The sequence below is a fragment of the Vulpes vulpes genome, unplaced genomic scaffold, assembly GCF_048418805.1.
Source record: "Vulpes vulpes isolate BD-2025 unplaced genomic scaffold, VulVul3 u000000695, whole genome shotgun sequence".
In the NCBI taxonomy this organism is placed as follows: Eukaryota; Metazoa; Chordata; class Mammalia; order Carnivora; family Canidae; genus Vulpes; species Vulpes vulpes.
The window spans coordinates 96,435-121,823 of NW_027325815.1; the positions used below are offsets into that span (position 1 = coordinate 96,435).

The 25,389-nt window shown below is 59.0% G+C and overlaps 1 protein-coding gene across 2 annotated transcripts; it reads left to right on the top strand.

Annotated features, from left to right (window-relative positions):
- Positions 1–320: 320 nt before the first annotated feature.
- On the top strand, positions 321–25,149 carry CARD10 (caspase recruitment domain family member 10). Of its 2 annotated transcripts, none has more exons than XM_072746316.1 (21): positions 321–474; positions 664–915; positions 1,750–1,887; positions 3,694–4,019; positions 7,735–7,932; positions 8,862–9,017; positions 9,560–9,685; positions 10,726–10,917; positions 12,091–12,225; positions 12,540–12,655; positions 13,554–13,582; positions 14,065–14,188; positions 19,092–19,251; positions 19,526–19,637; positions 20,112–20,355; positions 20,542–20,611; positions 21,643–21,745; positions 23,022–23,180; positions 23,274–23,389; positions 23,830–23,942; positions 24,141–25,149. In XM_072746316.1, the coding sequence occupies exons 1-21, from the start codon at positions 336–338 to the stop codon at positions 24,379–24,381; spliced, it is 3,249 nt and encodes a 1,082-aa protein (XP_072602417.1). In that variant the 5' UTR covers positions 321–335; the 3' UTR covers positions 24,382–25,149. The 2 variants fall into 2 exon arrangements, with proteins under 2 accessions (XP_072602417.1, XP_072602418.1); XM_072746317.1 differs by having other exon boundaries at positions 24,144–25,149.
- The last annotated feature ends 240 nt before the right edge of the window (positions 25,150–25,389 follow it).

Here is a 25,389-nt window from a genome sequence, read left to right on the forward strand (position 1 = left end):
GGTGCGCGTGGCGGGGCGCCCGCGCGTGGGGGCTCCGCGAGGCGCCGGGGCGCGCTGCGCGCTGCTGGGACGGCCCCGCGCGGCCGGCCTGCGGGCGGGAAGGTGCGCGGCGGCGCGGCCGGGGCAGCGTGCGTGGCCCGCCCCCGCCCCGCCCCGCCCTCCCGGAGGCCGGGCAGGTGTGGGCGGGCCGCCGGGACCCCGCGGGGCCGGGGCCGGGAGCGCCGGCGGGAAACAGGAAGCGGGGGGAGGCGCGCGGCCGGAGGGCCGGGAGGAGGGCGTGCGGGCGGACGTGCGGGCGGCTGGCGGGGCCGGACGCTGGGCCCGGGCGGCGCGCGATGTGGGGGGGCCCGGGCAGCCCGGGCGGCCGCGGGCACGGGGGCGGAGCCCGGGGCGCCGCGGACACCGCCCCCCTGCGCCGGCGGAGCCGCCGCCCGAGCGCGGACCCGGGAGTCCGAGGCGGCTGCGGCGTGCGGGGTGAGTCCCGGGGAGCCCGGGTGAGCGGGGGCGCGTCCCGGGGGCGCGTCCTGGGGGTGCGTCCCGGGGCGGCGGCGCGGCGCGGGGGCTCCGGCCACGACGGGCGGCGGGTCCCGCGGCGACGCCCCGGGGGATCGGCGGCGCACCCCGCCCGGGCCCCCGCTGACCCCGCGCGCCCCTGGCCCGCAGACCCCGAGGACGCGGCCATGCCGGGCGGGGCCGAGGCCGCAGAGGCGGAGGAGGAGGCCGGCGCAGGCTCGGGGTCCGAGGCGGAGGAGGACGCGCTGTGGGAGCGGATCGAGGGCGTCCGGCACCGGCTGACCCGCGCGCTCAACCCGGCCAAGCTGACGCCGTATCTGCGCCAGTGCCGGGTCATCGACGAGCAGGACGAGGAGGAGGTGCTGAGCACCTACCGCTTCCCGTGCCGAGTCAACCGCACCGGTGAGCCCGGGGGCGCGGGGTCGGGCCGGGCCGGGCTGAGCGCCCCCTCCCCGGGATCGGCGCGCGCAGCCCTGGCGCTGGAGGCGGGCTCAGGCGCCACCGCCCTGCCTCCTGCGGGACCCCCGCCGCGACCCAGCGGCCGGCCGCGCGGTGCCCCCTCGGGCATCTGGGCTTTATCGGGCTTGGAGCTTCCTCCCACTTCCTGGGCCCGCTTGAGAGTGGGGAGCTGGATGTGGTTGCCAGCGCAGCCTGATCTGGGACCTCCGGGCACCTTTCCTGTGCCTTTGATGTCTTGGGTTCTCTCTGCCCTCTCCCTCTGTGCGCCACACATTGCCCGGAGAGCCGTTTTTCCTTAAGGGCTCAAGATCCGTCAAACTTTGTGAGGGTGCCCTCTCCCACAGGGTGTGTCTTTGAACTAGAGTTAGCAAAGGGATGAAGCTCTAATGGTGGAATTTCAGGCATTGACCCGTTGGAGAAATAAGAGTAGTTTGCTTTTGGGGTAGCGGGGGCTCCAGTGTGCCACTGGAAAGGCAGGGAGTATTTGCTGGCCCTGTATCTGTGTGTTGAGGGGAGGGGGCAGGCTGGGGGTTGCGGATGGGTCAAAGCACAGGTGCCACGGCCGGAGGGTCCTGGCCTTCCTGGCTGTGGCAGACAGGCTCTCCCCACTGATGTGTTGAGACAGGCCCCTGTGTGTGTCACTGGTTCAAAAATCTGGGGAAACAAAAAGTCTGGGGAATGTGGGCCCTGAAGCACAGGGAGAGAAAGGGGGAGGAAGTGGCTAGGCACTGGGGGAAGCCCTGACCTTGACCCTGGGGCATCCCCTGCCACTCTTAGGGCGCCTGATGGATATCTTGCGCTGCCGTGGCAAGAGGGGATACGAGGCCTTCCTGGAAGCCCTGGAGTTCTACTACCCGGAGCACTTCACACTGCTCACAGGCCAGGAACCTGCCCAGCGCTGCTCCATGATCCTTGGTGAGTGAGTCCGCAGCAGCTGCTGGCGCCTCAGACGCCAGTGCAGAGGTTCCTTACCCCATCCCTGTCGGGAAGGCGCTTCCATTATCCCTGTTGAACAGATAGGGAAACTGAGGCACGGAGAGACCTGAAGCAGTTTGCCCAGGTTGATATTCTGATCCATTTAGTCTGAGTTCAGAGCCTGCACGTTTATCATGGCTCTTTCCTCCTAAAATTATTTTCAGACATGTATGTGTCAGGCGTACAGAGTTTGCAGTTTCCTGTGTAAATCAGACACTCTGGGCGACTTTAGAATAAAAAGAAAAGATCTTTACTTTTTCGTTTAGCTCTGTTCGGCTGCTGACAGCTGGGTGAGTCCTCTTTTTTCTTTGCATTTGCACACACACGCACACTCACACACTCATGGGGCCATCCTACATGAGTTGCTCCGGTTTTCACTTTTCCTGAGAACTGATTTTAGTGATTCTTGCACATTTGGTACACTTATTTGAAATGACCGCAAATGTTTATTAGTGATGCTGCGCCATAAGTCATTTAAGAGATCCCCTGTTCATGGACAGCCAGGTTGTTTCTAGTTTTGTAACATTTACCGATGATGCTGGGAACATCTTTGTATGTATGTGTATGTTTGTGCAAATGGAGGAGCTGATCTGGGAAGTAAAATTTTAAGTGTTAAATGAATACTTATCCCACCAACAGTGTATAAGGGCCCATTTTGCTGTACCCTCATGAATCCTGGAGATCACTTAAAAACATTTTTGCCAGTCTGATACATCAAAAATAATATTTTAAGTTTGTACTTCATTGAGAGATGTAGTTCACAGCTTACTAGTTAGTAAACCTTGGGCAAATGACTTCCTGTGCCTTAGGGTTTTTTTGTCTTTCAAGTGGTTATAATAATAATAATACCTACTTTATACTGTTGTCATGAAATTAAATAAGTTATTATACTTACTTGGCAGAAAGAATGAAACCAAATGTTCATGGCTACTATTATCATTATTGTTATATCAGTGATTGATGGTGAGTTGGGGTATATTTTCCTTTGTTTATTAACCAATTTTGTTTTGGAACTTACCTATTAGTAGTTTTTGCCCATATTTATTTGGTTTGTTTTTTCTTATTGATTCATAGGAGTTCTTTGTATACTGGAGCTGTGAATCCTTTGTTAATATTTATTATATTTTCTTCTGCTCTGCTCCTTACGTTTTATTTTTTTTTAAGATTTCATTTATTTATTCATGAGAGACACACAGAGAGAGGCAGACACAGGAAGAGGGAGAAGCAGGCTCCCCATAGGAACTTGATGTGGGACTCAATCTCGGACGCCCTGAGCCAAAGACAGATGTTCAACCACTGAGCCACCCAGGCATCCCTGCTTCTTACGTTTTAACTTTTTTGTTATAGCTTTGATTATTTAGAAGTCTTAAACATTTTTATATGGATTTGTCCATTTTTTTCTCTTATAGCTCTTATTGACTTGTGGGAACTCTTTATGTATTGTGGCTTGGAGTCTTGTTATATTTGTTATATTTTCTCCCGTTTATCTTTTAACTTCTTTTGTTACATTTTTTCCCCTACGTTGTTCATAAGTTAAAAAACTTTTGTATGGATTTGTCCATCTTTCTTCTTACAGGTTCTAAATTTTGTATCTTGATTAGGAAGGTTTCTCTACTCCGGAATTAGAAAACTACATTCCAGAATTGCCATGTAGTGTGTTTAAAGTCTGGGTTTTCCCGTGCAGGCTGCTCTCCCCCAGGATTTTATCTGCTTGGCTTGACCGCTTCTCTCCCCTGTCCCTGGCAGATGAGGAGGGACCAGAGGGCCTGACCCAGTTCCTGATGACGGAGGTGCGACGGCTGCGGGAGGCTCGCAAGAGCCAGCTGCAGAGGGAGCAGCAGCTGCAGGCTCGGGGTCGGGTGCTAGAGGAGGAGCGGGCAGGCCTGGAGCAGCGGCTGCGGGAACAGCAGCAGGCACAGGAGCGCTGCCAGCGGCTGCGGGAGGACTGGGAGGCGGGCAGCCTGGAGCTGCTGCGGCTCAAGGATGAAAACTACATGATCGCCATGCGTCTGGCACAGCTCAGCGAGGAGAAGAACTCGGCTGTGCTGCGCAGCCGGGACTTGCAGCTGGCGGTAGGTGCTGGGGGCCGAGGGCTGGGTCGGGGGGGGATGCGGGCGAGGGGCAACCTCTACCACAACTGCCTCCTGTGTGGTAGCTGGCCTGTGTCCCAGAGCCACCATCTGCTGGCCGCTGTACCCTGGGGCAAGTTCCTTCTCCGGCCTGTGCCTCAGTTTCTCATCTGTAACACAGGGATGTTGGTAGCATTGACTTCATTGAGTTATGATGGTGGTTCTCAACTGGGGGTGACATGGCCCACCGCTGGAAACACTTGGCTGTGTCTGGAAACATGTTTGGTGGTCACAATGAGGAGTGTGCTCTTGGCACCCAGCAGCCCGCAGCGTGCAGGAGAGCCGCCTCAGCCAAGAGTTTTCCAGCCCAAGGTAGCCCATTGCTGAGGTGAAGAAGCAGCCCTGGTTAGTGAGGATTCCAGGAGTTTAAAACCAAGAGTTTGAGATGCATGGAGGCCTGCGCCGCTGGGCTCAGACCTGTATTGTCATGAGCCGCTGTCGTTAAGTGTGACCGTGCGACACCCAGGTTATCCCACCGAGGCACCAGGCACCAGATTTCGTTTTGAAGCACAGACACCGAGGCTTGCGTCACGGAGGCCCTCGCTCAAGGTCACAGAGCCCTTGAGCCGGGGAGCAGCCCAACCTGGCTGCGCACCACATCGGCTAGCCCCGGCGCTGGCCCCTGCCCCACGACGATACTCTTTTGCCTCCTCCCATCCAGGTACCATCTCCCCTCTTCTGGGTGGCGAGTGTGGCTGCGCCATGTACAGGCCGAGAAACCGAGCCTTGCCTTCTCGGCTCCTTACTGGGACCTAGTGTGGGGGCCGAGCTGGTGTCTCGGTGCTGCAGGGAGTTGTCCAGAGGGCTTAGTGAGCCAGTGCTTGTTGAGGATTTAACGGTGCCAGCAGCACACAGGACGCTCTCTCCACCGATACCGTGCGAGGCCCCCTGGGGGGGTGGTTCTGGCAGTGATTTGCAGCCCCCTCACCCATGAGCCTCCTGTCGCTGTGGTGCAGCAGGTATGCTGGGTACCCGCGGATGACGGGGGGCACATGAGAGGCCGTAGGTACCGGTGTTGGGGTGTTTGGGGAAGAGAGTCCTGGTCGGGGGCATTGAGGCCGCTAGTTGAAGGGCTACCAGGCCTGTTTGGGAGTGTAGGTGGCCAATGCAAGGGTACGAGGTGACCATGAGGCTGTCATCTGAGCATCGGCCTGGTGTTAGGTGTGAGATGGGGCTGTCGGAGGCCTGCAGACTGGCGGCAGCTTGAGCAGAGGGTGGCACTGGCACGGCTTCCTCCCTGTGCCTCTGTTGCCTTATCGTCCTCATGGGAGGTGGCGGCTGCGGCTGCTGGAACCACGGTACCTGGTGTCCAGGCTCGGTCCTCAGTGCTTGCCCCGCACCAGCTACTTGACTTCTTTAGCGGCTCCTTTGGGGCAGGTGGGGGGGGGGGCACACTGTTAGTGCCCCGTTTCTGGATGAGGAAACAGGCCCTGAGAGGTTGGCTAGAGTATTCTCCCAGTATCCCAAGAGTGAAGGATTTCTGACTCTGCTGTCAGCACTGCTGGGGGTGGCCTAGGGTCCCCCCACTCTTCACCACATCTGCTTTTCCTGAAACATATGTGGGGTTTGCTGTGAGGTTTTCCTGGAAGAAAAGGGTCTGCTACTCAGGATAGTAGGACGGTCACCAGCCCAGGGGAGTCAGGAGGGGCATGGCTTGTTTCACCTTTCGGTTGGGTCCCCTGCAGTGGCAGAAGTGTGTATGTGCCTGGGCGGGGGGTGGGGTGGGGTGTCGTGTGTGTGTGTATGTGTGTGTGTTTGTGTACAGTTGTCTGGGGTTTCCTGGGTGTGGTAGGGGCGTGAAGAACAGGAGGGGGAGGTGCCTCTGTGTGTCTGCAGGTCAGCTGCAGGTGCATGTTCTTATGACCATCCTGGGTGAGGTCACCTGCCCCCGGGCAGAGAGTAACTCTGCTGTGTTCAGGGAACACAAGGTAAGGGATGAACTTCAACCAATAGATAAGATTTTCTTTAAACAGAGTTAGCAGAAACTTGCCTTACTTTTTTTGAGCTTTTCTGCCAAAAAAGTAACAGAGGTGTTGCAGATGGAAATGAACAGAACAGCTGCTGATTCCTGTCTTGGCCGCTTGGGTCCCCTCTCCCCCACGGGCAGGTGTGCGGTGGCTGTGATTTAATACTGTGTTTTATAAGGTGCAAATTTAATGAGCTGTTATTTCTGAGCAACATAAACTTAAGGACCGAATGCTATAATTTTGTGCTCAGTGAGTTTGTACACCAGGATTAAATGCATCCGTGTTTCCTGGTGTTCGGGGAAGATTCCCAAGTGCCCTGTCTCTGAGCTCGTCGGGGCGCCTGCTGGCCGCGGGTCAGGCCAGAGGCCGTGGTGTGTGGCTGCAGTTCGCCGGAGAGGGTGTGACTACAGCCCTTGTAACTAGCTGTCTTTCTCTGGTGGTTCACAAAGCATGTTTTGTGAGGGGAAAGGAATGTGAGAGTCATGAATTTCTTTTTGAGTCCTTTGTGGAGGAGGAGTGGAGCTGCCTGACCCAGCATCCAGACCCACGGGTGTGTGTGTGCGTATGTGTGTGGTGTGTGTATGTGTGTGGTGTGTGTGTCTGTGTGTATGTGTGTGTATGTGTGTGACCCTGCCTGACTGAGGGGTGTGGGGCTACAGGCCATTTCCAAGAGAGGCCAGGGCACTCGTAGGGCACCAGACGTTGGCACGCCTGTGCAGAGCACCAGAGGTCATTGTGTCCTTATCCCAACAGTGACTTCATTTTGTGGCCTGCCACCTGCAGCTGCTCTTGTCACTGCCCAGCGCCCTTGGACCCCACATGGAAAATAACTCTGGCTGAGTGTGCTTATCATCCAGCAGACTGTGTGTGCGTGTCACTCTGGGCCAGGCCGTCACGCAGCTGCCCACCTATCACCCTGGGCCAGCTTCTGGCTGCATGCACTAAACTGGTGACAGGTTGGGGTTCTGGGATTTTATTTTATTTTTATTTTTTTGTTTTATTATTTTTTTTTAAAGATTTTATTTATTTATTCATGAGAGACAGAGAGAGGCAAAGATGTAACCAGAGGGAGAAGCAGGCTCCATGCAGGGAGCCCGATGTGGGACTCGATCCTGGGATCCTGGGATCATGCCCTGGGCCCAAGACAGATGCTCAACTGCTGAGCCAGCCACCCAGGCATCCCAGTTCAGGGATTTTATAGAAAGCTGTGAAAACAGCCACCGTCACACCCACTGGCAGTTCTAAAGCCAGCCTGTGAGAATTTGAAGGCCTCTACCCATCTGTTGTCTTAAAGGGGGGCCCATTTCACTGGTGAGGAGATCGAGGCACAGAGAGGGGCCGGGACTCACTCATGGTCACACTGAGTTGGAGGCAGAGCTGGGCCCAGGCCCCGGCTCTCTCTGTTGCTGGTACGGTCCTCCTCCTGTGTCTCCTTGGCACTGGGCTGCATCACCTGCGCTCAGTGTTGGAGCTATGGGACAGATGAGTCTGTGGGGGTGAAGTACCCCTGCCCACAAGTCCTTGAAGCAGATTCCCCTGGGACTCCCCAGCCTGTCCCTTCTTCATAGACCAGTCCGGGGAGGACTCCTGCTTGGGGAACCCTGGAGGCCACGGGAGACGGCCATGGCCTTGCTGGTGGCCCCTCCCCGGACTGTATCCCTCCTGGGGCTGATCCCTGTGTTGGGCCCCAGGTGGATCAGCTCAAGCTCAAGGTGAGCCGGCTGGAGGAGGAGTGCAGCCTGCTGCGGAGGGCCAGGGGCCCGCTCCCCGGGGCCGAGGACAAGGAGAAAGACAAGGAACCAGACAACGTGGACCTAGTGTCCGAGCTTCGGGCCGAGAACCAGCGGCTGACTGCGTCCCTGCAGGAGCTGCAGGAGGGCCTACAGCAGGTGCGCGGGGCCGTGAGGGGGTGTGTGCAGTGGGGGGTGTCAGACAGCCTGCTGCTCGCTCATCCTCCTGAGGCCTGGAGAGTGAGGTTCTGGAGCTGGAGGCAGAATCCTGGCTGGCTCTTGTCTTAAGCTCAGAGTGGAGGGTCCTTTGTGCTGGGCTCTCCCTGGGTGTTTGGTCTGGAGCCTGTGGGTGGCCCCAAGAAGTCTCTGAACTTCCTGAAACTGCACCTGATTTTGCATGTGAGCATTTTTTGTGGGGAGAGGCCTGCTGCTTCCCTCAGATTTGTAGGGGAGTCTGCAACCCTGGAAAGGTTCAGACTCCTGAAGTCTGGGTGGCCCTGGGGCTTGCCTGGTGTCCTGTGGCAGGTCAGTGGTGGGTCAGTGGCAGGGTGGGCCTGCTGCCTGGCCAATGCTCTACACAGGGAGTGGGGGATGGGAGTCAGGACTCTGCTGTATTTCATAGGGTTAGGGTGCCTGGCTAGAGTGTGGGTCTCTGGGCTGCATCTCGGGCCTGTGGTCTATCCACTTGGGCCAGGCTCAGCTCCTGTGAAGCCCTTGTTGATGTGGTTGAGGGGAGATAGGCTTTGGAAATAGCACTCATTAGCTGCCCTGGGCGGTGGGTGGGAGCCAGAGCAAGAGCTAGCGGGCCTGGTTTTTGTTTAGGAATAAAATTTGGGCCAATTTGTACAAGCACGCCCTCATCCACTTACTTCATTTCCACCCGAGATGCTCCCTGGAGGGTGCTCAGGGCTGTGGGCCGCACCCACTCTACAGATCGGGAAATGGAGGTCCAGAGAGGTCAAGGCCCTTGGCCAAGGTGGCAGAGCCAGTGGGGCAGGGCTGAGGGCTGTGAGTCCCCCTCCCTCCTGCCACAGTCACTGTGGGCCCCGGGCCTGAGGCTGAGGCAGCCTCTGAACTGTGATCCTTAGGAAGCCAGCAGGCTGGGGTCCCCAGGCTCAGAGCGCATCCTCCTGGACATCTTGGAGCATGACTGGCGGGAGGCCCAGGACAGCAGGCAGGAGCTGTGCCAGAAGCTGCATGCCGTGCAGGGGGAGCTGCAGTGGGCTGAGGAGCTGCGGGACAAGGTAGCAGCCCTCCTGACCCCTACCCTGCCCCCTGCTTTGTCTCTGCTTTGTCCCCACCTTCCTCCTGGCTAACAGCCTGGATCCTGGAGAGGGGAGGGTGCTGGGCATCGCCATGGTGCTTTAACCCACCTGCTCGGGGCATCTGTTGTGTGCCAGGCACCATGCTAAGACATGTGCATCCATTTGTTCTCGAAAACTGAGATACACCAGCAAACAAAACAGAGCTTTCTGCCCCTGTGAAGGGTAAACTCTGGCAGGGGAGACCACAGTACTCTGTGCACATCTTCCTAAGTCAGTTACTTGACGGAGCAGAGGGTCAGCACTGTGCCAGAAGCGGAACAGCATGGTCAGGGAGGCAGGGTGTCGTTATTAGTGTTATCCCCATTTTACAGGGTAGGCACCCAGGGAGGTGAAGTCAGTCTGTGGCCCAGGCTACCCAGCTGGGGAGGTTGAAGCTCAGGCTAAGCTGACTGGGTCCCCAGCCCTGTGGTCTGACCTGGGCGTGTCCCGCCCCGCTTCACCCTACCCTGCCCGGCCCACAGTACTTGCAGGAGATGGAGGACCTGCGGCTGAAGCATCGCACACTGCAGAAGGATTGTGACCTGTACAAGCACCGCATGGCCACGGTCCTGGCCCAGCTGGAGGAGATCGAGAAGGAGCGGGACCAGGTGAGTCTGGACGCTGGTTCTCATATGAGGAGAAGTGGACGGGACTAGGATTGTAGCTGGAGGCTTTCATGGTGCAGGACTGGTTTGGGAGGGGCAAGTAGGCCTGCAGAAGCACAGACTCAGGCCCTTGAGCACTCAAGATCCATCAGCCTCACCCCCCCTGAGCACACCTGCCTCACTTGAGCCCCCGTTCAGGAAGGCTGGTCCTGGCACCTATTGTTTCTGAATCCCCTGTGCCCTCCACATCAAGGACAAGGCTGACACAGGTTGGTGCTTGCAAATATTTGCCTTTGAAGAAATTCGCCAGAGTTCTGGCTCCCTGGGTACCATGGCCTTCATCTCCTGAGGCCACAGGGCAAGCCATCTCCTGTAGGTCCCCCCCTTCCTTGTGGAGGGCTCTCCACGCAGGGGGATGGGCAGGAGGTTTTGTCCTGGCACCAAGTTCGAATCCCACTGGAGGAGTTGACGTCTACACATTAGAATGAGCCTCAGGGGCCCCTGGTGGGTGTGGGGAAAGTGCAGGTGACCTGGTGGTCTCTGGTGGGCCCAGGAACCTGTGCTGTCTCTGTCCCTACACTCTCACTGAGGCATTGGGTGACAGGTCCTGGCCATGGTCCAGCTCCCAGGGACTCTGGTGTTCATGGTGGGGACAAGCACTTTGGGTGCTGTGTGCTGGGTTTGAATCTCAGCTCCTCCACTAGCTGGGATGCTGTGAGTCAAGCCCGGGGCACATGGTGGGTTGCTCTTGGGAAATAGTATGACCCTGGACTGTGCACCTCCACCGCCCCAGGTTTGAATCCCAGCTCTGTCCCTGCTGGCCAGGCTGTCTATAAAATGAGAATAAAGAGAACTTGGAAAGTTCCACCTTGGAAAGTTCGCGTGAAGATTAAACGAGCTGATGTTTAGCACCGGGCCCGGCACCCAGGAAGTGCTTTGTACCCATTTGCCCATGGTTTTGTTGCCTGCCCCTGTCTGAGAGGGTAGAGGGCAGGACGACTGGGCCAGTGTGGCCCCTTCACCCCACTGCCCGCTCTCCCCAGGCCATCCAGAGCCGTGACCGCATCCAGCTGCAGTATTCACAGAGCCTCATCGAGAAGGACCAGTACCGCAAGCAGGTGCGGGGCCTCGAGGCTGAGCGGGACGAGTTGCTGACCATGCTCACCAGCCTGGAGGGTGCGAAGGCCCTGCTGGAGGCACAGCTACAACGGGTGCAGGGCGGGCCCTGCCTCAAGGTGTGCAGGGTTAGGGGAACAAGGGTGGCAGTGGGAATGCTGGGCTTCTGGCGGGAGCTCCTGGCCAGGCTGGGAATGTGCAGGACCTGGTGGGAGACGTCAGCCCGGCGGTGGGGCTCCACGGGCCCCATGGGGAACCCTTAGCTGGGCATGGGACAATACTGGCCCTGGGAGGAAATCTGGGGGTTCTGATGGGACCCTCACCGTGGGTCAAGAATGTGCTGGTCTGGGGGAGCTCTCAGCTGGGGTGGGCTTGTTGTATCAGGAGGCAGGAAAGAGGTGCATGGGTTTCTGAGTCTGGGGTTTGCTCCTGGGGCACTAGGGGAATAGTTTGATATTGATTTTGGTTTTTGTGGACACTTGGAGACGCCCAGCTGCACAAGGGCCTGAAAGCCCCTCAGAGACCAGCTAGTTCAATCTGCTCATTGTATGATGATAGGCCCCAGAGAGGGTCAGGGGCTGGCGCAAGGTCACACAGCCAGCCGGCACCCCTTTCAACCAGATACTAGTCCTTGGACCTCTGTCAGGATCTCTGCCTTTTCCTATCTTGGGTTTGCTTAAAGATGATCCCTTGGCCCCGTGTCTGGTGCATGGAGCCTGGAGGAATAGAACAAAGGAAGCGTGCATCCTTCACTTCTCACTTCTTGAAATTCTCAGTGGCTTTTCTGCTTTTAGGTAAAGACAAAGCCCCTTATTGCCTGCGAGGCCTGAAGGGTGGGCCCCTTCCTCCCTCTAACCTTGTTCTCTGGGTCACAATCTTTTAATTCCTGGACTGTGTCTCAGTCCTGCCCGAGGGCCTTTGTGCATACCATTCCAGCTGCCCAGACCATCCTTCTCAACTTTATCTGCTCAACACCTACTTATCCTCATGTTCTCTGTCCAAACCCCACTTTCTCTGGAAAGCACTGTGTTGCCCCCAGTAGGGTGGGCCGTTTGAGTGCCTTCCCCACCCTGGACACCTTCCTTCCCTCCTCCCTTGGTAGTTTGGGGTTGTTTCCTTTATCTGTCTGCTTGTTTACAGTCTGTCTCCTCTGGGCTGTGAGCTCCATGAGGGCAGGGATCCAGCTGTCTGGTTCTCTGCTGTGTCCTTGTTCCTGATATGTCCACAGTAAATGACTGTGGTTGGCGCTTGTCCTGCCCTGCTCACCTCCACCCTCCTCCTTCCTGTTGCAGGCTTGTACCTCCTCCCATTCCCTGTGCTCTAACCTCAGCAGCACCTGGAGCCTCAGCGAGTTCCCCCTGCCACTGGGAGGTCCGGAAGCAGCTGGGGAGGCGGCTGTCATGGGGGGATCTGAGCCCCACACCTCGGTAAGATACCTGCCTTCCCTGAATGTGGCGGGTGCAGGGTGCGGATGCTGCTGGTGCTCACTAACGCGCAGTCCTGTTTCACATGCGAGCACCTGAGGTGCCCAAAGGCTGACTGCCTCATATAAGCTCGCCCAGAGCCAGCTTGGTGCTGGGCCTGGGTACCAGGAGACTTGGGACCCTCACTGCACACCCGCAGAGCCCTCCACCTCCACCCGGGGCCCTAATTGGTACCTATGGAAGGGGCACAAAGTAGGCACGTTAAGGTGCAGGGGTCATGGTGGAGGTGACCCAGACCCTACTGTGGCCATTGGCAGGAGGAGGCCACAGACAGTGAGAAGGAGATCAACCGGCTCTCCATCCTGCCCTTTCCCCCAAGCGCTGGCTCCATCCTCCGCCGGCAGCGTGAGGAGGACCCTGCACCCCCTAAGAGGTAAACGGGGTGGGGAGAGAACAGTCAAGGCTCGAGGAGATGCTGCTGCCACGCCTCGAAATGGCCACCTCCCAGAATCCCCAGTGCCAGTGTCAGGGCCAGGCCAGCGCCTCCTTTGACTGCCTTAAATGGCTGGAGCTCTTGGGACCCAGCTTCCCAGGATTCATAATCGTGTCCTGGGTCAGGGGCTAAGCCAAGGCCAATGGGCGGAGTGGGCTGAGCCCCTGCTGAGCACTAGCCAGAGAGCCACTGGGGGGCAAGCCTCAACCATCCTAAACCTGGGGGGAGGCCTAGGTGTTGGGACTGGGGAACGTGGAGGATGTTCCAAGGGACCTCAGGCTAGAAAGCAGGCCCCGTGTTCAGTTACAAGCGGCAAATACAGTCTAGAAACACCAGGCTATGTTTACTGGTGGTAAGACCAAGGGCAGGGGGACGGCCTGCGTCCTGGCATATAGTTCCCGTCCCAGCGGTGGCCCAGTACGTTGCCCTTAATGTATTCCCTTACGGGTGCCTATCCCGAGGCTGTGATCAACATGGGCATGATTGATTGGACCAAAGAGTCCACCAGGACTGGGGTGTATGAGCATGGGAGCAGACATGGGAGTGGTGAATGACAAAGGCAGAAAGTAGGGGTGAGGTGAGGGGGTGAGAGGTCAGGGGAGGCCTCCAGGAGGCGGTGGCATTCCAGGCCAGGCCAGGGGGCATCCGAGGGGGAAGGACGTTAGCTTCTTACCCTGTGAGTTTAGGGGAGCTGGTTGGCACAGCTGCCCTGGGATTGGGCCCCCCCACATGGGCTTGGGGGCTGCAGGACCTCTTGGTGGCCAGGGTGCAGGGGGAGTGGGTAGGGGAGGGCAGAGCATGCTCTGTGCCTCAGCTTCTGTCTCCCCCGCCCCCTCAGGTCCTTCAGCAGCATGTCCGACATCACAGGTAATGGCCCTCAGGGACTCCGTGGGTGGCCTTATCTGGGGTGGGGGATGGCTTTCCAGCCCACCTGAGGCCTACATGGCCAGCTCTGCCCTCGGCCCTCTTTCCTGAGGCCCCACTGTGCCCTGGGCCAGGCAGGGTGACTGTGCTTGGGAGGACCCTGGGGAGTTGGGCCTCACCACTCACCTTGAGCCCAGGCCTGCTCCTCGTTCTCACACCTGGCTGCGCCATATGGGCTCCCCGGTCCCAGCCTGCCCTCCATCCTCTCCTGGGGAACTGAAGGGTCATTCTGGGGCTGGCCCTGGCCCAGCCCTGAGCCCAGTGGGTCTGGTGTGCTTGGGGCCTCAAACCTGCCAAGGTCCTGGGCAGTCCCTGGGCTTGAGGGGCTCACCCCTTCCCACGGGCCCTGGCTTGCCCCGATTTCTTGGTCTGGCACCCCAGAGCCTCAGTCCCCCCTCACCGCACCCCCCCCCTACCCCCCCCAGGGAGTGTGACGCTTAAGCCCTGGTCTCCTGGCCTCTCCTCATCCTCATCCTCCGATAGCGTGTGGCCTTTGGGGAAGCCTGATGGCCTCCTGGCCAGAGGCTGTGGCCTGGATCTCCTCAACAGGTACTGTGGCTGCCTGGGGGGGTGGGGGTGGGAGAGGCAGATGGGGGACTTTGGGGTCAAGTGCCGGGGGTGGGGGGAGCAGCGGCTAAGCCAAAGCCTCATGCAACTGTAAAATATTCAGGTTTTCAGACAGACTCCTGGGATTCAAATCCCATCACTGTTTCTCATCTACTTGGTGCCCCGGGCTGGTCACTTCTCTCTCTGGGCCTCAGTTTCCTCTGCTGAAGGTGGCCCGTGATCTCTTCTGCATGGGGGTGTTTGGGGATCTAGGACTTGAGTCAGTAAAGCACCCTGCTCTGCCAGACGTGTCGGTAGGTGCTCAGTGAATGGTCATCGTTACCCGTACCTGAATGGTCATCGTTACCCCTACTGATCCTCTGCTGGCTGTTCCCCGGACTCTGAGCTCCCAGCAGGTCGGGGCCTCCCAGCAAAGTTTTGTGCTGTGGGTGGGGTGGGGCCACTGTGGGAGCCCTGCAGCTGTGCTGGCCACAAGCCCGTGACAGGAGTCATGAAACAGATCAGCTCAGCCGTGCTGCAGGCGAAGTGCTCTGTCATTGTTGATTGATGAGTGACCTCCCTGGTCACCGGAGGGTCTGGGGAGGGCGGGCAATGGAGGAGGCCGTGTTGAGAACGTGGCCTTCGGACTCAGGGAGGGAGGGCAGCTGGGGAAGAGCAGAGGGCAGAGGGTGGCTGTGCCAGGAGGGGGAAGGGGCCGGGGCCGGGGCAGCGCTGAGTCAGGCTGGCTGTGAGTCAGGCGGGAAAGTGTGGACTTTGGCTTGTACACTCCGGGAAACATGGCAAGGTTTGGCTGTGACTGCTGGCTGCCTCACAGCATTCTCCCTGTTTGGGGGAGGTGGGTGTTGTTATGATTACTCCTGTTTTATAGAGGAGATTGAGGCTCAGAGGGGTCAAGCCACTTGCCTGAGGTGGCACAGCTGGAAAGTGCCAGGGTGCCCAGGTCCATGGTGACCCGATCAGATTGGGATTTTGGGAAGGGCAGAGGAAGCACTGAAGGTCAGAGCCAGAATGTGGGGATGCGGGATAGAGATGACAGGTCACACAAGAAATCGGGGCAGAGCAGGATGGGCCCGAAGCAGCCTGGCTGGGCCCCTGCCCCCACCCCTGCCCTCCGGCAGCAGGCCCAGTAGGACATTGTTTCTCCCAGTGCAGGACGTGCTTCTGGGGGAAGGGGCGGAGGCGCCTCCCTTCCTGCCTGCCTCCCTTCCTCCAGCACAGGGGTCCTGGCGGCTGTCCAGGGGGCACCGGAGCTGGAGGTTCTGGCCCAGTCCCTGCTGAGGCCCCGGGATCACAAGAGCCACCTCTGTAGTTCCTGGGGAGGAGGGAGACACGGGGTAGAACGCAGATTGGGATGGGGGCAGGGATGGTGGACTGAGAGGGAAAGATGCAGATAGATGGGTGGGGAGGTGGGGAGACCCGGACTGGCGGGTGGGGTGCAGCCTGTGTGCGTCCAGGCCGCTGTTCTTGCGCAGAGCACAGTGGGAAGAAAGATATTGGGGCTCTGTCACCTGCTACAGGGAGATATTGGGCAAGTCACTACATTTCCCAGGGCCTCAGTCTCCCGCTCTGTGACATGGAGTTGTCGTGGGTTCCAGTGTCTCCATTGGAGCGCTTGGGACAGTGCCTGGCTCAGAGTGAGTGGTGACAGTAGCTCCTTGTATTGTGATTGCTGCTGCTGCTCAGTTCCCAGGGCTGGTGTTTTTAGCCCCCTCATACAGATGATGAGAAGGAGGCCTGAGGACAGTCAGGAATTTGTCACCAAGGCCGCTCGGTGGAGTCGGAGATTCCAAAGTACCTTCCTTCTCGTGAGCTACTTTCAACTCATGTTCGTGGTTCGTGTTCACTGCGTGCTGGGCCTTTGCAGCCTCCCAGTCTCCTCTGCCCTTCCAGAGTCCTCAGGCCCTGGGGCAGGGCAGGGGTGCGGGACAGTGGGTGTGCTGGGGCAGGCTGGAGGCTGGACAGACAGCCGGGCCGGGCAGGTGGGGAGATAGTGAGGAAGAGCCAGAGAGTGTGCATGGGGGCGCTGAGCAGGGTGAGCACTGGGAGAGGGTTGCTGGGCGAGTGTCAGGGTGGGTCTCCCTGGTAGGTCACATGGACACTGAATCTCTGGCACTGACCACCTTGCCTGGAGAGGTCATTGCTCTACACTACCCACTGGCTGGGAAACCCTCGTCAAGTAATAACTTTGCTGTGCCTCAGTTTCCCTCTTCTCCAACATGGAGGCTTACAGATGGTTCCCAGGGGGCTGTTGGGAGGATTAAATGAGATAATTTATGCGACAGACTTGAACCTGAGCTTCATGGGTCCCTGGCCTGGAGCAGAGCAGTCATGTGCACTGCCTGGAGGTCTTCCCACAGTGCACTGGGGCGGGGGAGAACTCATCGAGGCTACACACACTGCTCAGAGTGGGCGGAATGAAGGACTGGCCCCGTCTCCCTCTGTGACCTGCCTCCTGACTAGACACTGAGGGGTGGGGCTGGTAGGTGGGTACCCCTACCGGTCACAGGTAGGGTTGGGGTCAGGTTGTGTTGCTAGAGACCCAGGAGTCCAGAGGTTGGGGCAGGCAGCCCCCGCCCCCCACTCTGTTCCTCTTTCCCCCACCCCTGTGCACTTGTCTGAAGCCTGTAGCTGAGAGGGACCCAATTGGACCTGGCCCCAGGGAGCCCCCAGGTGGACTCTTCTCCCTCCCCCGGGGGGGCAGTAGAGGCCCAGAGAAGTCACCCCGTCCCTCAGGGAGTTGGGCCAGGATGTCCTGAAGGAGGTGCTACCGGAGTCGCATGGGTGGGAAGAGCAGGAAAACCTGGGGTTTCAGGGATTGAGAGGCTGGGGGTGGGGATGGTATGCCAGGGGCAAGGGGTGAGGGGCAAGCAGGTGGGACCCCGAAGGGCTGAGTGCAGGCTGCTGTCTGGGCTCTCACCTGGGGTGGCCCTGATGCTCGGTTGTCTGTGGGTTTGAAACAGGTGGGGAAAGTGTGAGCCACAGACAGGTGTGTTCTGAATCACACTTGCTAACAGTAGATGTCTGAGTTTTACTGGGCCTCAGTCTTACTCCACGTTCTAAGAGCGCTCCACGTGTCATTCACCCAGCCCTCCGATGCGGGGGGTGGATGCCCCTGGGGCTGCCGAGGACCAGAGGCTAAGCAACCAGGCCATCTGGCCCCTGAGTCCCAGCCGGTCCCACTTTGTTCAGACGCCCCTGACCGCACCCCACTGTGACAGACACCCAGGGCACATGCCCGAAGCAAAAGGATCACGAGACAATAGCTGGATTTACTTGAAGGCAGGCTGGCTTACATTTTTTTATTCCATTTTAATCAGAAATCACGCTGACCGTGACCTTGTGTATTTCACAACCAGGGCTCAGGCCTGCAGTTGGACATTCCCTGGAGCCCCCTGGTTCCCACCTCTACCTGCATTATCTTTACATTTGTCTGACCCTCACACCCACAGTGGGAGACTGACGTCATTGTCCTGGCTTTATGGATGTGGGGACAGAATCAAGCAGTCAGCTCACTTGTCCAGTTAATGCTGGGGTGTGCAGCGGGACTGTTTCTCCAGCCCTGGGGCAGCATAGCCAGGCCCAGCCTCCACCCTCCCATCTCTGGTGGGGCCACATCAATGCACCGGAGCTGGGTGGGGCTGAGGTTGCCTATGAAGGCAGTGCGGATGCCTCTGGCACCCATGTCCAGTCGCAGCCCTTCAGGTTTGGCTCTGTTTTGACTGAGGGAATAGGAGCCTGGAAAGGTTCCAGGAGGGTCAGAGACCCCCCACCCACCCCCCACCCCACATGGGGGCTGATTGGGTTAGAGCCCTTGTATCCTTGCCCACCCCATGCTGGCAGCAGGGGGCAGTGTGGCTGTGTGGGCTGCAGTTGCCAGGGGGAGTGGGGAGGCAAGAGGACACTCGGGCTCTCCTCTTCGCTGATGCTCTGGCCAGGGGGGTCACAGAAGGGAATTCCAGGCAGTTGTCTCTGAGCTGGCCACAGGGACTCACCAGTTCTGTCCAGGGGCAGGAAGAGCCCTGCTATGATGGGGATCTGGGTGCCACTTTGTTTCCTCTGCCCACAAGAGGAAGGCCAGACGCCTTCATTCTGTGCCCTCCTCAGGCTGGCTCCAGCTAGCCTTTTCTGGGAGCTGTTTCCCATGATGGTAAATTAGTTAATTAGGACAAGGAGCTTAGCATGGCGTCTGGCACATGGGGAGCACTCAGTAAGTGTCCGCTGCTGCTATTATTACTGTTGTCACTCAGTCCTTCCACACATCCTGCGTTCTGCGCTCCACACCTCTGCCTCTGCCAGCCCTTCAGCTTGGAACACCACCTCCTCTGTCTAGTCCCGAGGCGCCTCCGAGGTTCGCCACCACGGCGTCGCCCTGCAGCCCCGTCCTCTGGGAAGCTGCTCCCGTCTGTGCTCCCATGGCCCGCTGTGACCGTCTCTGGTCTGTGTTGTGTTCTAATGGTGACCTTCCTCCCTAAACTGTGAGCAGAATGAGCTTTTATTAGTCAGCTGCCCTGTGCCATGCACGCACTGTGTTTGGTGCTAGGATCCCGGAGCTGACCACGATAGCACGCTGGTTCTGAGGGGGTTTCTCCCCGCGAGGTGCAGATGGTGTGGTCCCGCAGGAGGCCCGACCCCACCACCTGCAGGGGTCTGGGAGGGAGAGGTGGCTTTGGAACTGAGCTTTGAAGGATGAGCAGAATTTGCCAGGCAGAGATGAGGGGGAAGGGCATTTCCAGTGGCACCACAGGTGCAGTGCCCCCCCCTCCCTGGGGTGGGAGTCATGGCACATTCGAGGAGGGGCGGTTTGCTGTGCTGCTTCTCCCAAGAAGGTTGAAGTGAGTCAAATCCTGATTGAACTCTGATTCCCATCTCCCTTCTCCCTTCCCAGGTCTCTGGCCATCCGAGTGTCTTGCCGGAGCCCGCCGGGGGGGCCTGAGCCCCATGACAAGGGCCCAGATGGCCTGTCCTTCCTTGGGGACAGCTGGTCTGGGGCCGTGGTGCGGAGGGTGCTCTCCGGGCCGGGGTCTGCCAGGGCGGAGCCGAGAGAGGTGAGGTCCCACTCCTCTACCTCAACCAGCAGCGCATTAGATCTGATTGGGCCGGGGTGGGAGGTGGGGCAAGCCCACGTGGCAAAGGCCAGGTGTGCCACCCTGGGCGGGGAGTCCTGTTGATGGGAGAAGGGTCTGATTGGATAGATGCCCTGTGAGACAGGGGCATCGGAATTACGGGACAGGTCATCCCCACCCAGTTTTCTGCTAGCCCCAGGGCTGTGTTGCCTGGGAAGCTCACTTCTTTCCCTTGCCTGCCTGGGTCTTCTCTCAGCCACCGGCAGAGGCTGCTGGCCTGGAGGGGGCAGGCCTGGAAGGTGAGGTCCAGCAGAGAACCTTGCCCTGGAGCCAGGTGTCCACGCTCCCCTTCCTGATGGACTTCAAGGGTAAGTCTGGCCCAGGGCAGGGAGGAACTGGGGACTCCCAGTCCTAGAAGGGTGGAGCTGAGAGCCCAAGAGACAGCTCACCCAGCCCATTGTGTAGGCCGGACAGCGGAGGCAGGAGAGAGAGGAAGACAGACACACACACACACACACACACACACACACACACACACACACACACACAGAGCTACCTGACTCTCAGCAGTGCTCTGCCCTCCCGCAATGCTGCCCCCTTGCTGCTTGTCCGTCTTCTAGACAAGGAACACTAGACAGGAGTCCAGAGACCTGGGTTCAAGGTCTGGTTCTGTTCCTAGTAGGCTTGGTGGCCTTGGGCAGGTCCCTGTCCTCTCCGGGCCTCAGACTCTTGCTTTAAGAAGGGGAACATAGCATTTTGGCAGCATAGGCCTTGAAAGGGGCCTGTTCCCTGACTCTGTCCTCCTCTTGCCCTCCCTGCTGCCCTTGCCCTGCCATGTCCAGCCTGTCAGTCCTTCCATGAGGCCCTAGATGCCTGGACAAAGGGGCTGAGCACTGAGCCCTTCTATATTCGAGCCAATCTCACCCTGCCCGAGCGCGCAGACCCTCATGCCCTGTGTGTGAAAGCCCAAGAGATCCTGCGTCTGATGGACCCGGCGTACAAGCGGCGGCAGGAGTGGTTGTGCACGCGGGTTGACCCCCTCACACTGCGAGACCTGGACCGGGGCACTGTGCCCAATTATCAAAGGTGACGCAGAACTAGGAGTCTGGGGACAGGTCACACAGGGAGCCAGGACCAGGATGGGAGATTTTTCCTCTCTTCCTGCATGGTCCCTCACGATTCTCTGCTAAAGCATAAGGGGACTGAGGGTAAGGGCTCCCTTTCTCCCTACAAATGTGTGATATGATCCCTACCCCCCACCCTACCCTGCAGAGCTCAGCAGCTCCTAGAAGTACAGGAGAAAGGCCTACCCTCCAGCCGCCACCGAGGGTCCCGAAGTAATGTAAGTGGTGCTGGGCGGGCTGGCAATGGCTTGGGATGAAGGGCTGCTGGGAGTGGGGTCCCAAAGGTAGAAGCCAGGTTCCATTCTCTGGCGGCCTCAGGGGGAGGAGAAGAGGGAGGCCCCCACCTCGCTCCTTCCCCTGGACATGGTTGATCGTCCTCCACATGCCCGGCACACAGAGCAGTAGCTGGGCTCTCTGGCCAGGGTAGTTCAGAGGACTGAAGGAGGTAGTGGGGGCCCCATGTGCAGGAGCAGGCCTGGCCATAATAAGCACTTGACTGAGTGGCAATCACACCCCCTTTGTCCAGTCCCCTGGATAAGGGCCTGGCTGGGTGAGCCTCCCCATGTCCACATGGGCAAAGTGAAGCCACGGTGCTAGAGGGGATGAGGACTTGGGCTCTGGAGCCAGGTTGCCTGGGCCTGAATCCCAGCTCCACCACATGCCAGCTGGGCAACCTTGGACCAGCACCTGGCCCTCCCTTGCGGCTGTGTTTCCTCCTCTGTAAAACGGGGGGAGGTTATGTGGCCTGCCTTGCGGGCTGCAGTGACTTCATGACATCTGGGGCTTAGTGCCTGTCACATTGTGGCCAGTTGACACCTGGTGGCTGTTGGTGTAATTAGGGCTGTCATTGGGGTTTTGCTTACATGAGGTCACGTTGTTCATTCATTGGAAGAGGTCCCACAGCTTGTCTCTTATGTGACATTAGCTTCCTTGGATTCCTGGGCCTCAGTTTCCCCACCTGTAAAGCGTGGGGTAGACCTCAGGCACCTCTAGCTCTAACTGGCTCTGACAGGGTTGTTTCCCTGGGTTCCCTGGGCCCATAGGGATGTTGCCCTCACCTGCCTGCTGGGGGTGGGGTGGAATGGGGAAGCTGCACTGGGCCATGTAGGGAGGTGGCTCTCCTGCTGACCCAGGCCTTTCCATGGAGCCTGGACAGCAAGGGCAGCCGGGCCCCCTCTGCTGGGGGTCTCCTTCATCCTCTCCTCCCTGAGGTGCTCCTCCTTCAGGTGCTCCTCTTTTCCCCTCCCAGCTGAAGAAGCGAGCCCTGGACCAGCTCAGGCTGGTGAAGCCCAAGCATGTGGGAGGCTCTGCAGGGGATCCTCCAGAGCAGCTGCTGCTGGAGCCCTGCTCAGGTGAGCGTACCAGTGCAGAGGCACGTCCTGTGCTGGTCACGGTGTCCACGAGTGTGCACATTGGGGGTCCTTGGGCCGTGGTAGTTCCTTTGGCCTGAAAGAGCCTGCTATGGGGCTTCCATGGGGAGCAGGGCATCTAGGGGCCTGAGAGACAGGCTCCCCCTAGGGGGAGATGGGCCACCAGGGTTGAGGGAGCCACATGGAGGAGGCAGATGTGTGCACATGTGGGATTGTGGGTCTGTATGACTTTGGGGCGCGCAGTGAGCATGGGTCTGTTCTTGTCTGGAGGAGCAGGTGTAGCTGTGCTTCTCTCGTGTGTGCTGGCGGCTGCTGTGGAGACCCCTGAGTGGGTCTCTGGAGGCAGCAGGGGGAGCCCTTGGGTCAGATCAGGGAGGAGGACCTGGGGGAGCCCAGGTGAAGGAGCAGCAATTCTGAGAGGCAAGAAGATGGCAGTTAGGGAAGACTCCCTGAAAGGGAAATTGTTAGAGGTAGGGTTTTCAGGGATGAAGAGAGGTTGGTTCTAGGCAAAGGCCTGGTTGTGCAAAGGCACAGAGGTACAGCCATGTGTGATGTGTGTGCAGGGCACCAGGACAGCAAGTGTCTTTCACACACCACCTCTGTCATGAATTGTGCTTGGTCCAGGGGACACCGTGGTTCCTCCCCTCGGAGCAAACTGCCTTGTGGGGCTGCTGCCTGCCAGTCAGATAATCCTATCTGTGAATATAAATACAAAGTATGACTCATGTGCTGGAGGAGAACCTGGTGCTTTGGGGGTACATGCACGGTGTGGGGCCGGGGAAGGTAGAGCCTGGGCTCTGAAAGGAGAGTTGGGATTATCTGGGCCAGGAGATGCTGGGGTAGGGCTGGGCCTCCCCAAGTCAAGCTGAGGCCCTGTGATTGGAGGCAAGTGTTGGGGCAGAGGCTCACTGCCTCTCTAGGCTCTGGCAGGGCTGGGTCACCATTGTGGAGGGTGTGGGCTTCCTGAGGGTCGCAGGAGGTCACTGGCACATTGAAAGCAGAGGAGTTACAGGATCTGACTCTGGCTGCTAAGAGGAGAATGGTCTGGAGTGGGCAAGGGCGAGGTGGGGGATGGGGCCTGAGACTTCTGTAGTGGTGCCAGCCAGGAGGGGGCAGCTCTGCCTCGTGTGTGTGGGTGTGCGTGCGCGTGTGTGCGTGGACTTAGGAAGGGAGAAGAGATGGGGCGCCTGAGAAGATGGAAGAGGAGCTGGGGACCCTGTCTGCACCCTCATCTCTTCTGTACCCCACCCTGCTGTAGAGCCAGAGCGGAGCCTCAAACCTTATAGCCTGGTGCGGCCACTGCTGGTGTCCGCCCTGCGGCCTGTGGTGCTCTTGCCTGAGTGCCTGGCGCCCCGGCTCATCCGCAACCTGCTAGACCTGCCCAACTCCCGGCTGGACTTCCAAGTGTGCCCAGCAGGTGAGTCTGTGCCCATGGAGGGGAGGGCTGGGTGACACCTCGTGGACAGCCAGGCCCACTGGCCCTTCCTCCCTGCCTCTCACTGCTCTGCAGAAAGCCTGTCTGGGGAGGAACAGTGCTTATCATCAGCACCTGGAGCCCCCAAGGCCCAGCCTGCCACCCCTGGGCTGGGCAGCAGGCTCCGTGCCATCCAGGAGTCTGTTGGGAAGGTAGGTGCTGGGGTGGGGGGCTGCCTCTGGGCTGAGAGTCAGAGTCTGAGTGCAGGCCTGTGCTGCTCACTTGCAGAGGTGCTGGGCTAGTCCCTACATGTCCGTGGGCCTGTTTCCTCACCTGTGAATGGGAGGCTGGGCCAGTCATACATGGGTCACCTTTGCGGTGATTGGCTGGTCCATCCCATCTCAGATCCACTGCTACTTTGGGGGCTGGCTAGGGGCTGCCAGAGATGGGGGTGGTGGTGGGGTTAGCTCCATCCTATTGATGTTCAGAGTGGGATGTGACTGACTTCCCCATGCCTCCTGCCCCTCCCTGTTGCCAAGGCTCTTGTGGAGGGGGACACAGGCCCCGTAGAGGGCTGTGCCTGGGGCCCTGGGGGGCAGGGAGGTTCGTGTCTCTGGGCCCGAGTAAAATATAGCCTCAATCTCCTGAGAAGAAGCACTGCCTGCTGGAGCTGGGCGCACGGGGTGTGCGGGAGCTAGTCCAGAACGAGATCTACCCCATTGTCATCCACGTGGAGGTGACAGAGAAGAATGTCCGGGAAGTCAGGTAAGGAAGAGGTGGGGGGTGGGACCAGCCTTTCCTCTTCTTTGGATATCTCTGTCTCTCTGTCTCTGTCTCTGCCATCTCCTCTTGTCTCTCTGCATCTGTCCTGTTCTCTCTCTGGCTCTCCAGATCCTGGCCTGTCTCTGTGTCCCTGTCTGTCCTTGCCCAATGCTCTGACCACTGCCCATCCGCTCTCTCCAGCAGGGGTCTGCTGGGCCGGCCAGGCTGCCGGGACTCAGAGCTGCTGCGGCAGTGCCACCGCTCGGAGCAGGTGCTCTGGGGGCTGCCCTGCTCCTGGGTACAGGTGCCAGCGCATGCATGGGGCCACTCTGAGGAGCTGGCCAAGGTGGTGCGTGGCCGCATCCTGCAGGAGCAGGCCCGCCTCGTGTGGGTGGAGCGTGGCAGCTGCATCGGAGGTGGTGGCAGCAGCAGCGAGGCCTGAGGAGACCCTTCTGATGCCTTTGGCCACTTTGTGCACCTCAGAAGCCATCGGCGGCAGCGGGGGGACCCTGGTGTCTGCAGCAGAGCTGGGTCCTCCCCATCCTGAGCCTTCCTAGACCCTTGGACTCCCATGGCTTTGGGCTGCCCCCACCCGAGCAAATTTCCGGGAGCCCTCGGGGTGGAGTCCCCACCACCCCTCTACTTGCTGCTCTGGGCCTTTTGTGGGTCCCTGTGTCTCCGTGATTCTACTCGCGGGCCCCACGTATGTGTCTGCGTCCTCGGCCTTACTGCTCACCGGGAGCATCTGAACTCTCACTCCTGTGCACAGGTTTACACACCTGGATTTTCACGGCAAGCACATGAGGTCTCCTGGGTTCTCAGGCCCTTCTGTTCAAGGAACCCCGAGCCCGTCGCCCCCGGCCCACTCACGTTTCTTGTGTATACCTCCACACGTGTGCTCCATGGCTTCCCTGGCCCACTGTGGCCCTCATGTCTTCTCGTCATGTGTGTGTCTGTGGTTCTCTCCTGTGTAGCTGTCTTACCCGGCCCCGGGATGACACCGGGGCATTCACTCTTGTGTGTTCCTGGGGAGCACACGGAGGATGATGTTCTCACAGCGCCATCTCCCTGCAGTGACTTGCTTCTCAGCGGGACTGGAGGGGGAAAGGCCGGCTGCTCTGTCACCAGAATGTACGGCTCGTTGATTTTTAATGGGCCTTCTTCACTCAGAATCTGCACATTATGGAACATTAAACATTTTGTCATAGAAGCGGGTGGCCTTTTGCTTGCTTGCCTTCCCTGGCCCAGGGCCCCCTCCCCACTCCCCCCACTTGTCCCCACCCCAGATCGACTGATACTACCTCTCAGGCCCCGCTTGCTCCACGGGGAGGGTCAGATTTCGTTCCTGACTCATCCCAGAGCCGCCCGCCATCTGTGCTGGCATCACCTTACCTGCCCCCGAATGACCGAAGAAAGGCCCCACAGATGGGCCACCTCCATGCTCTGCCCT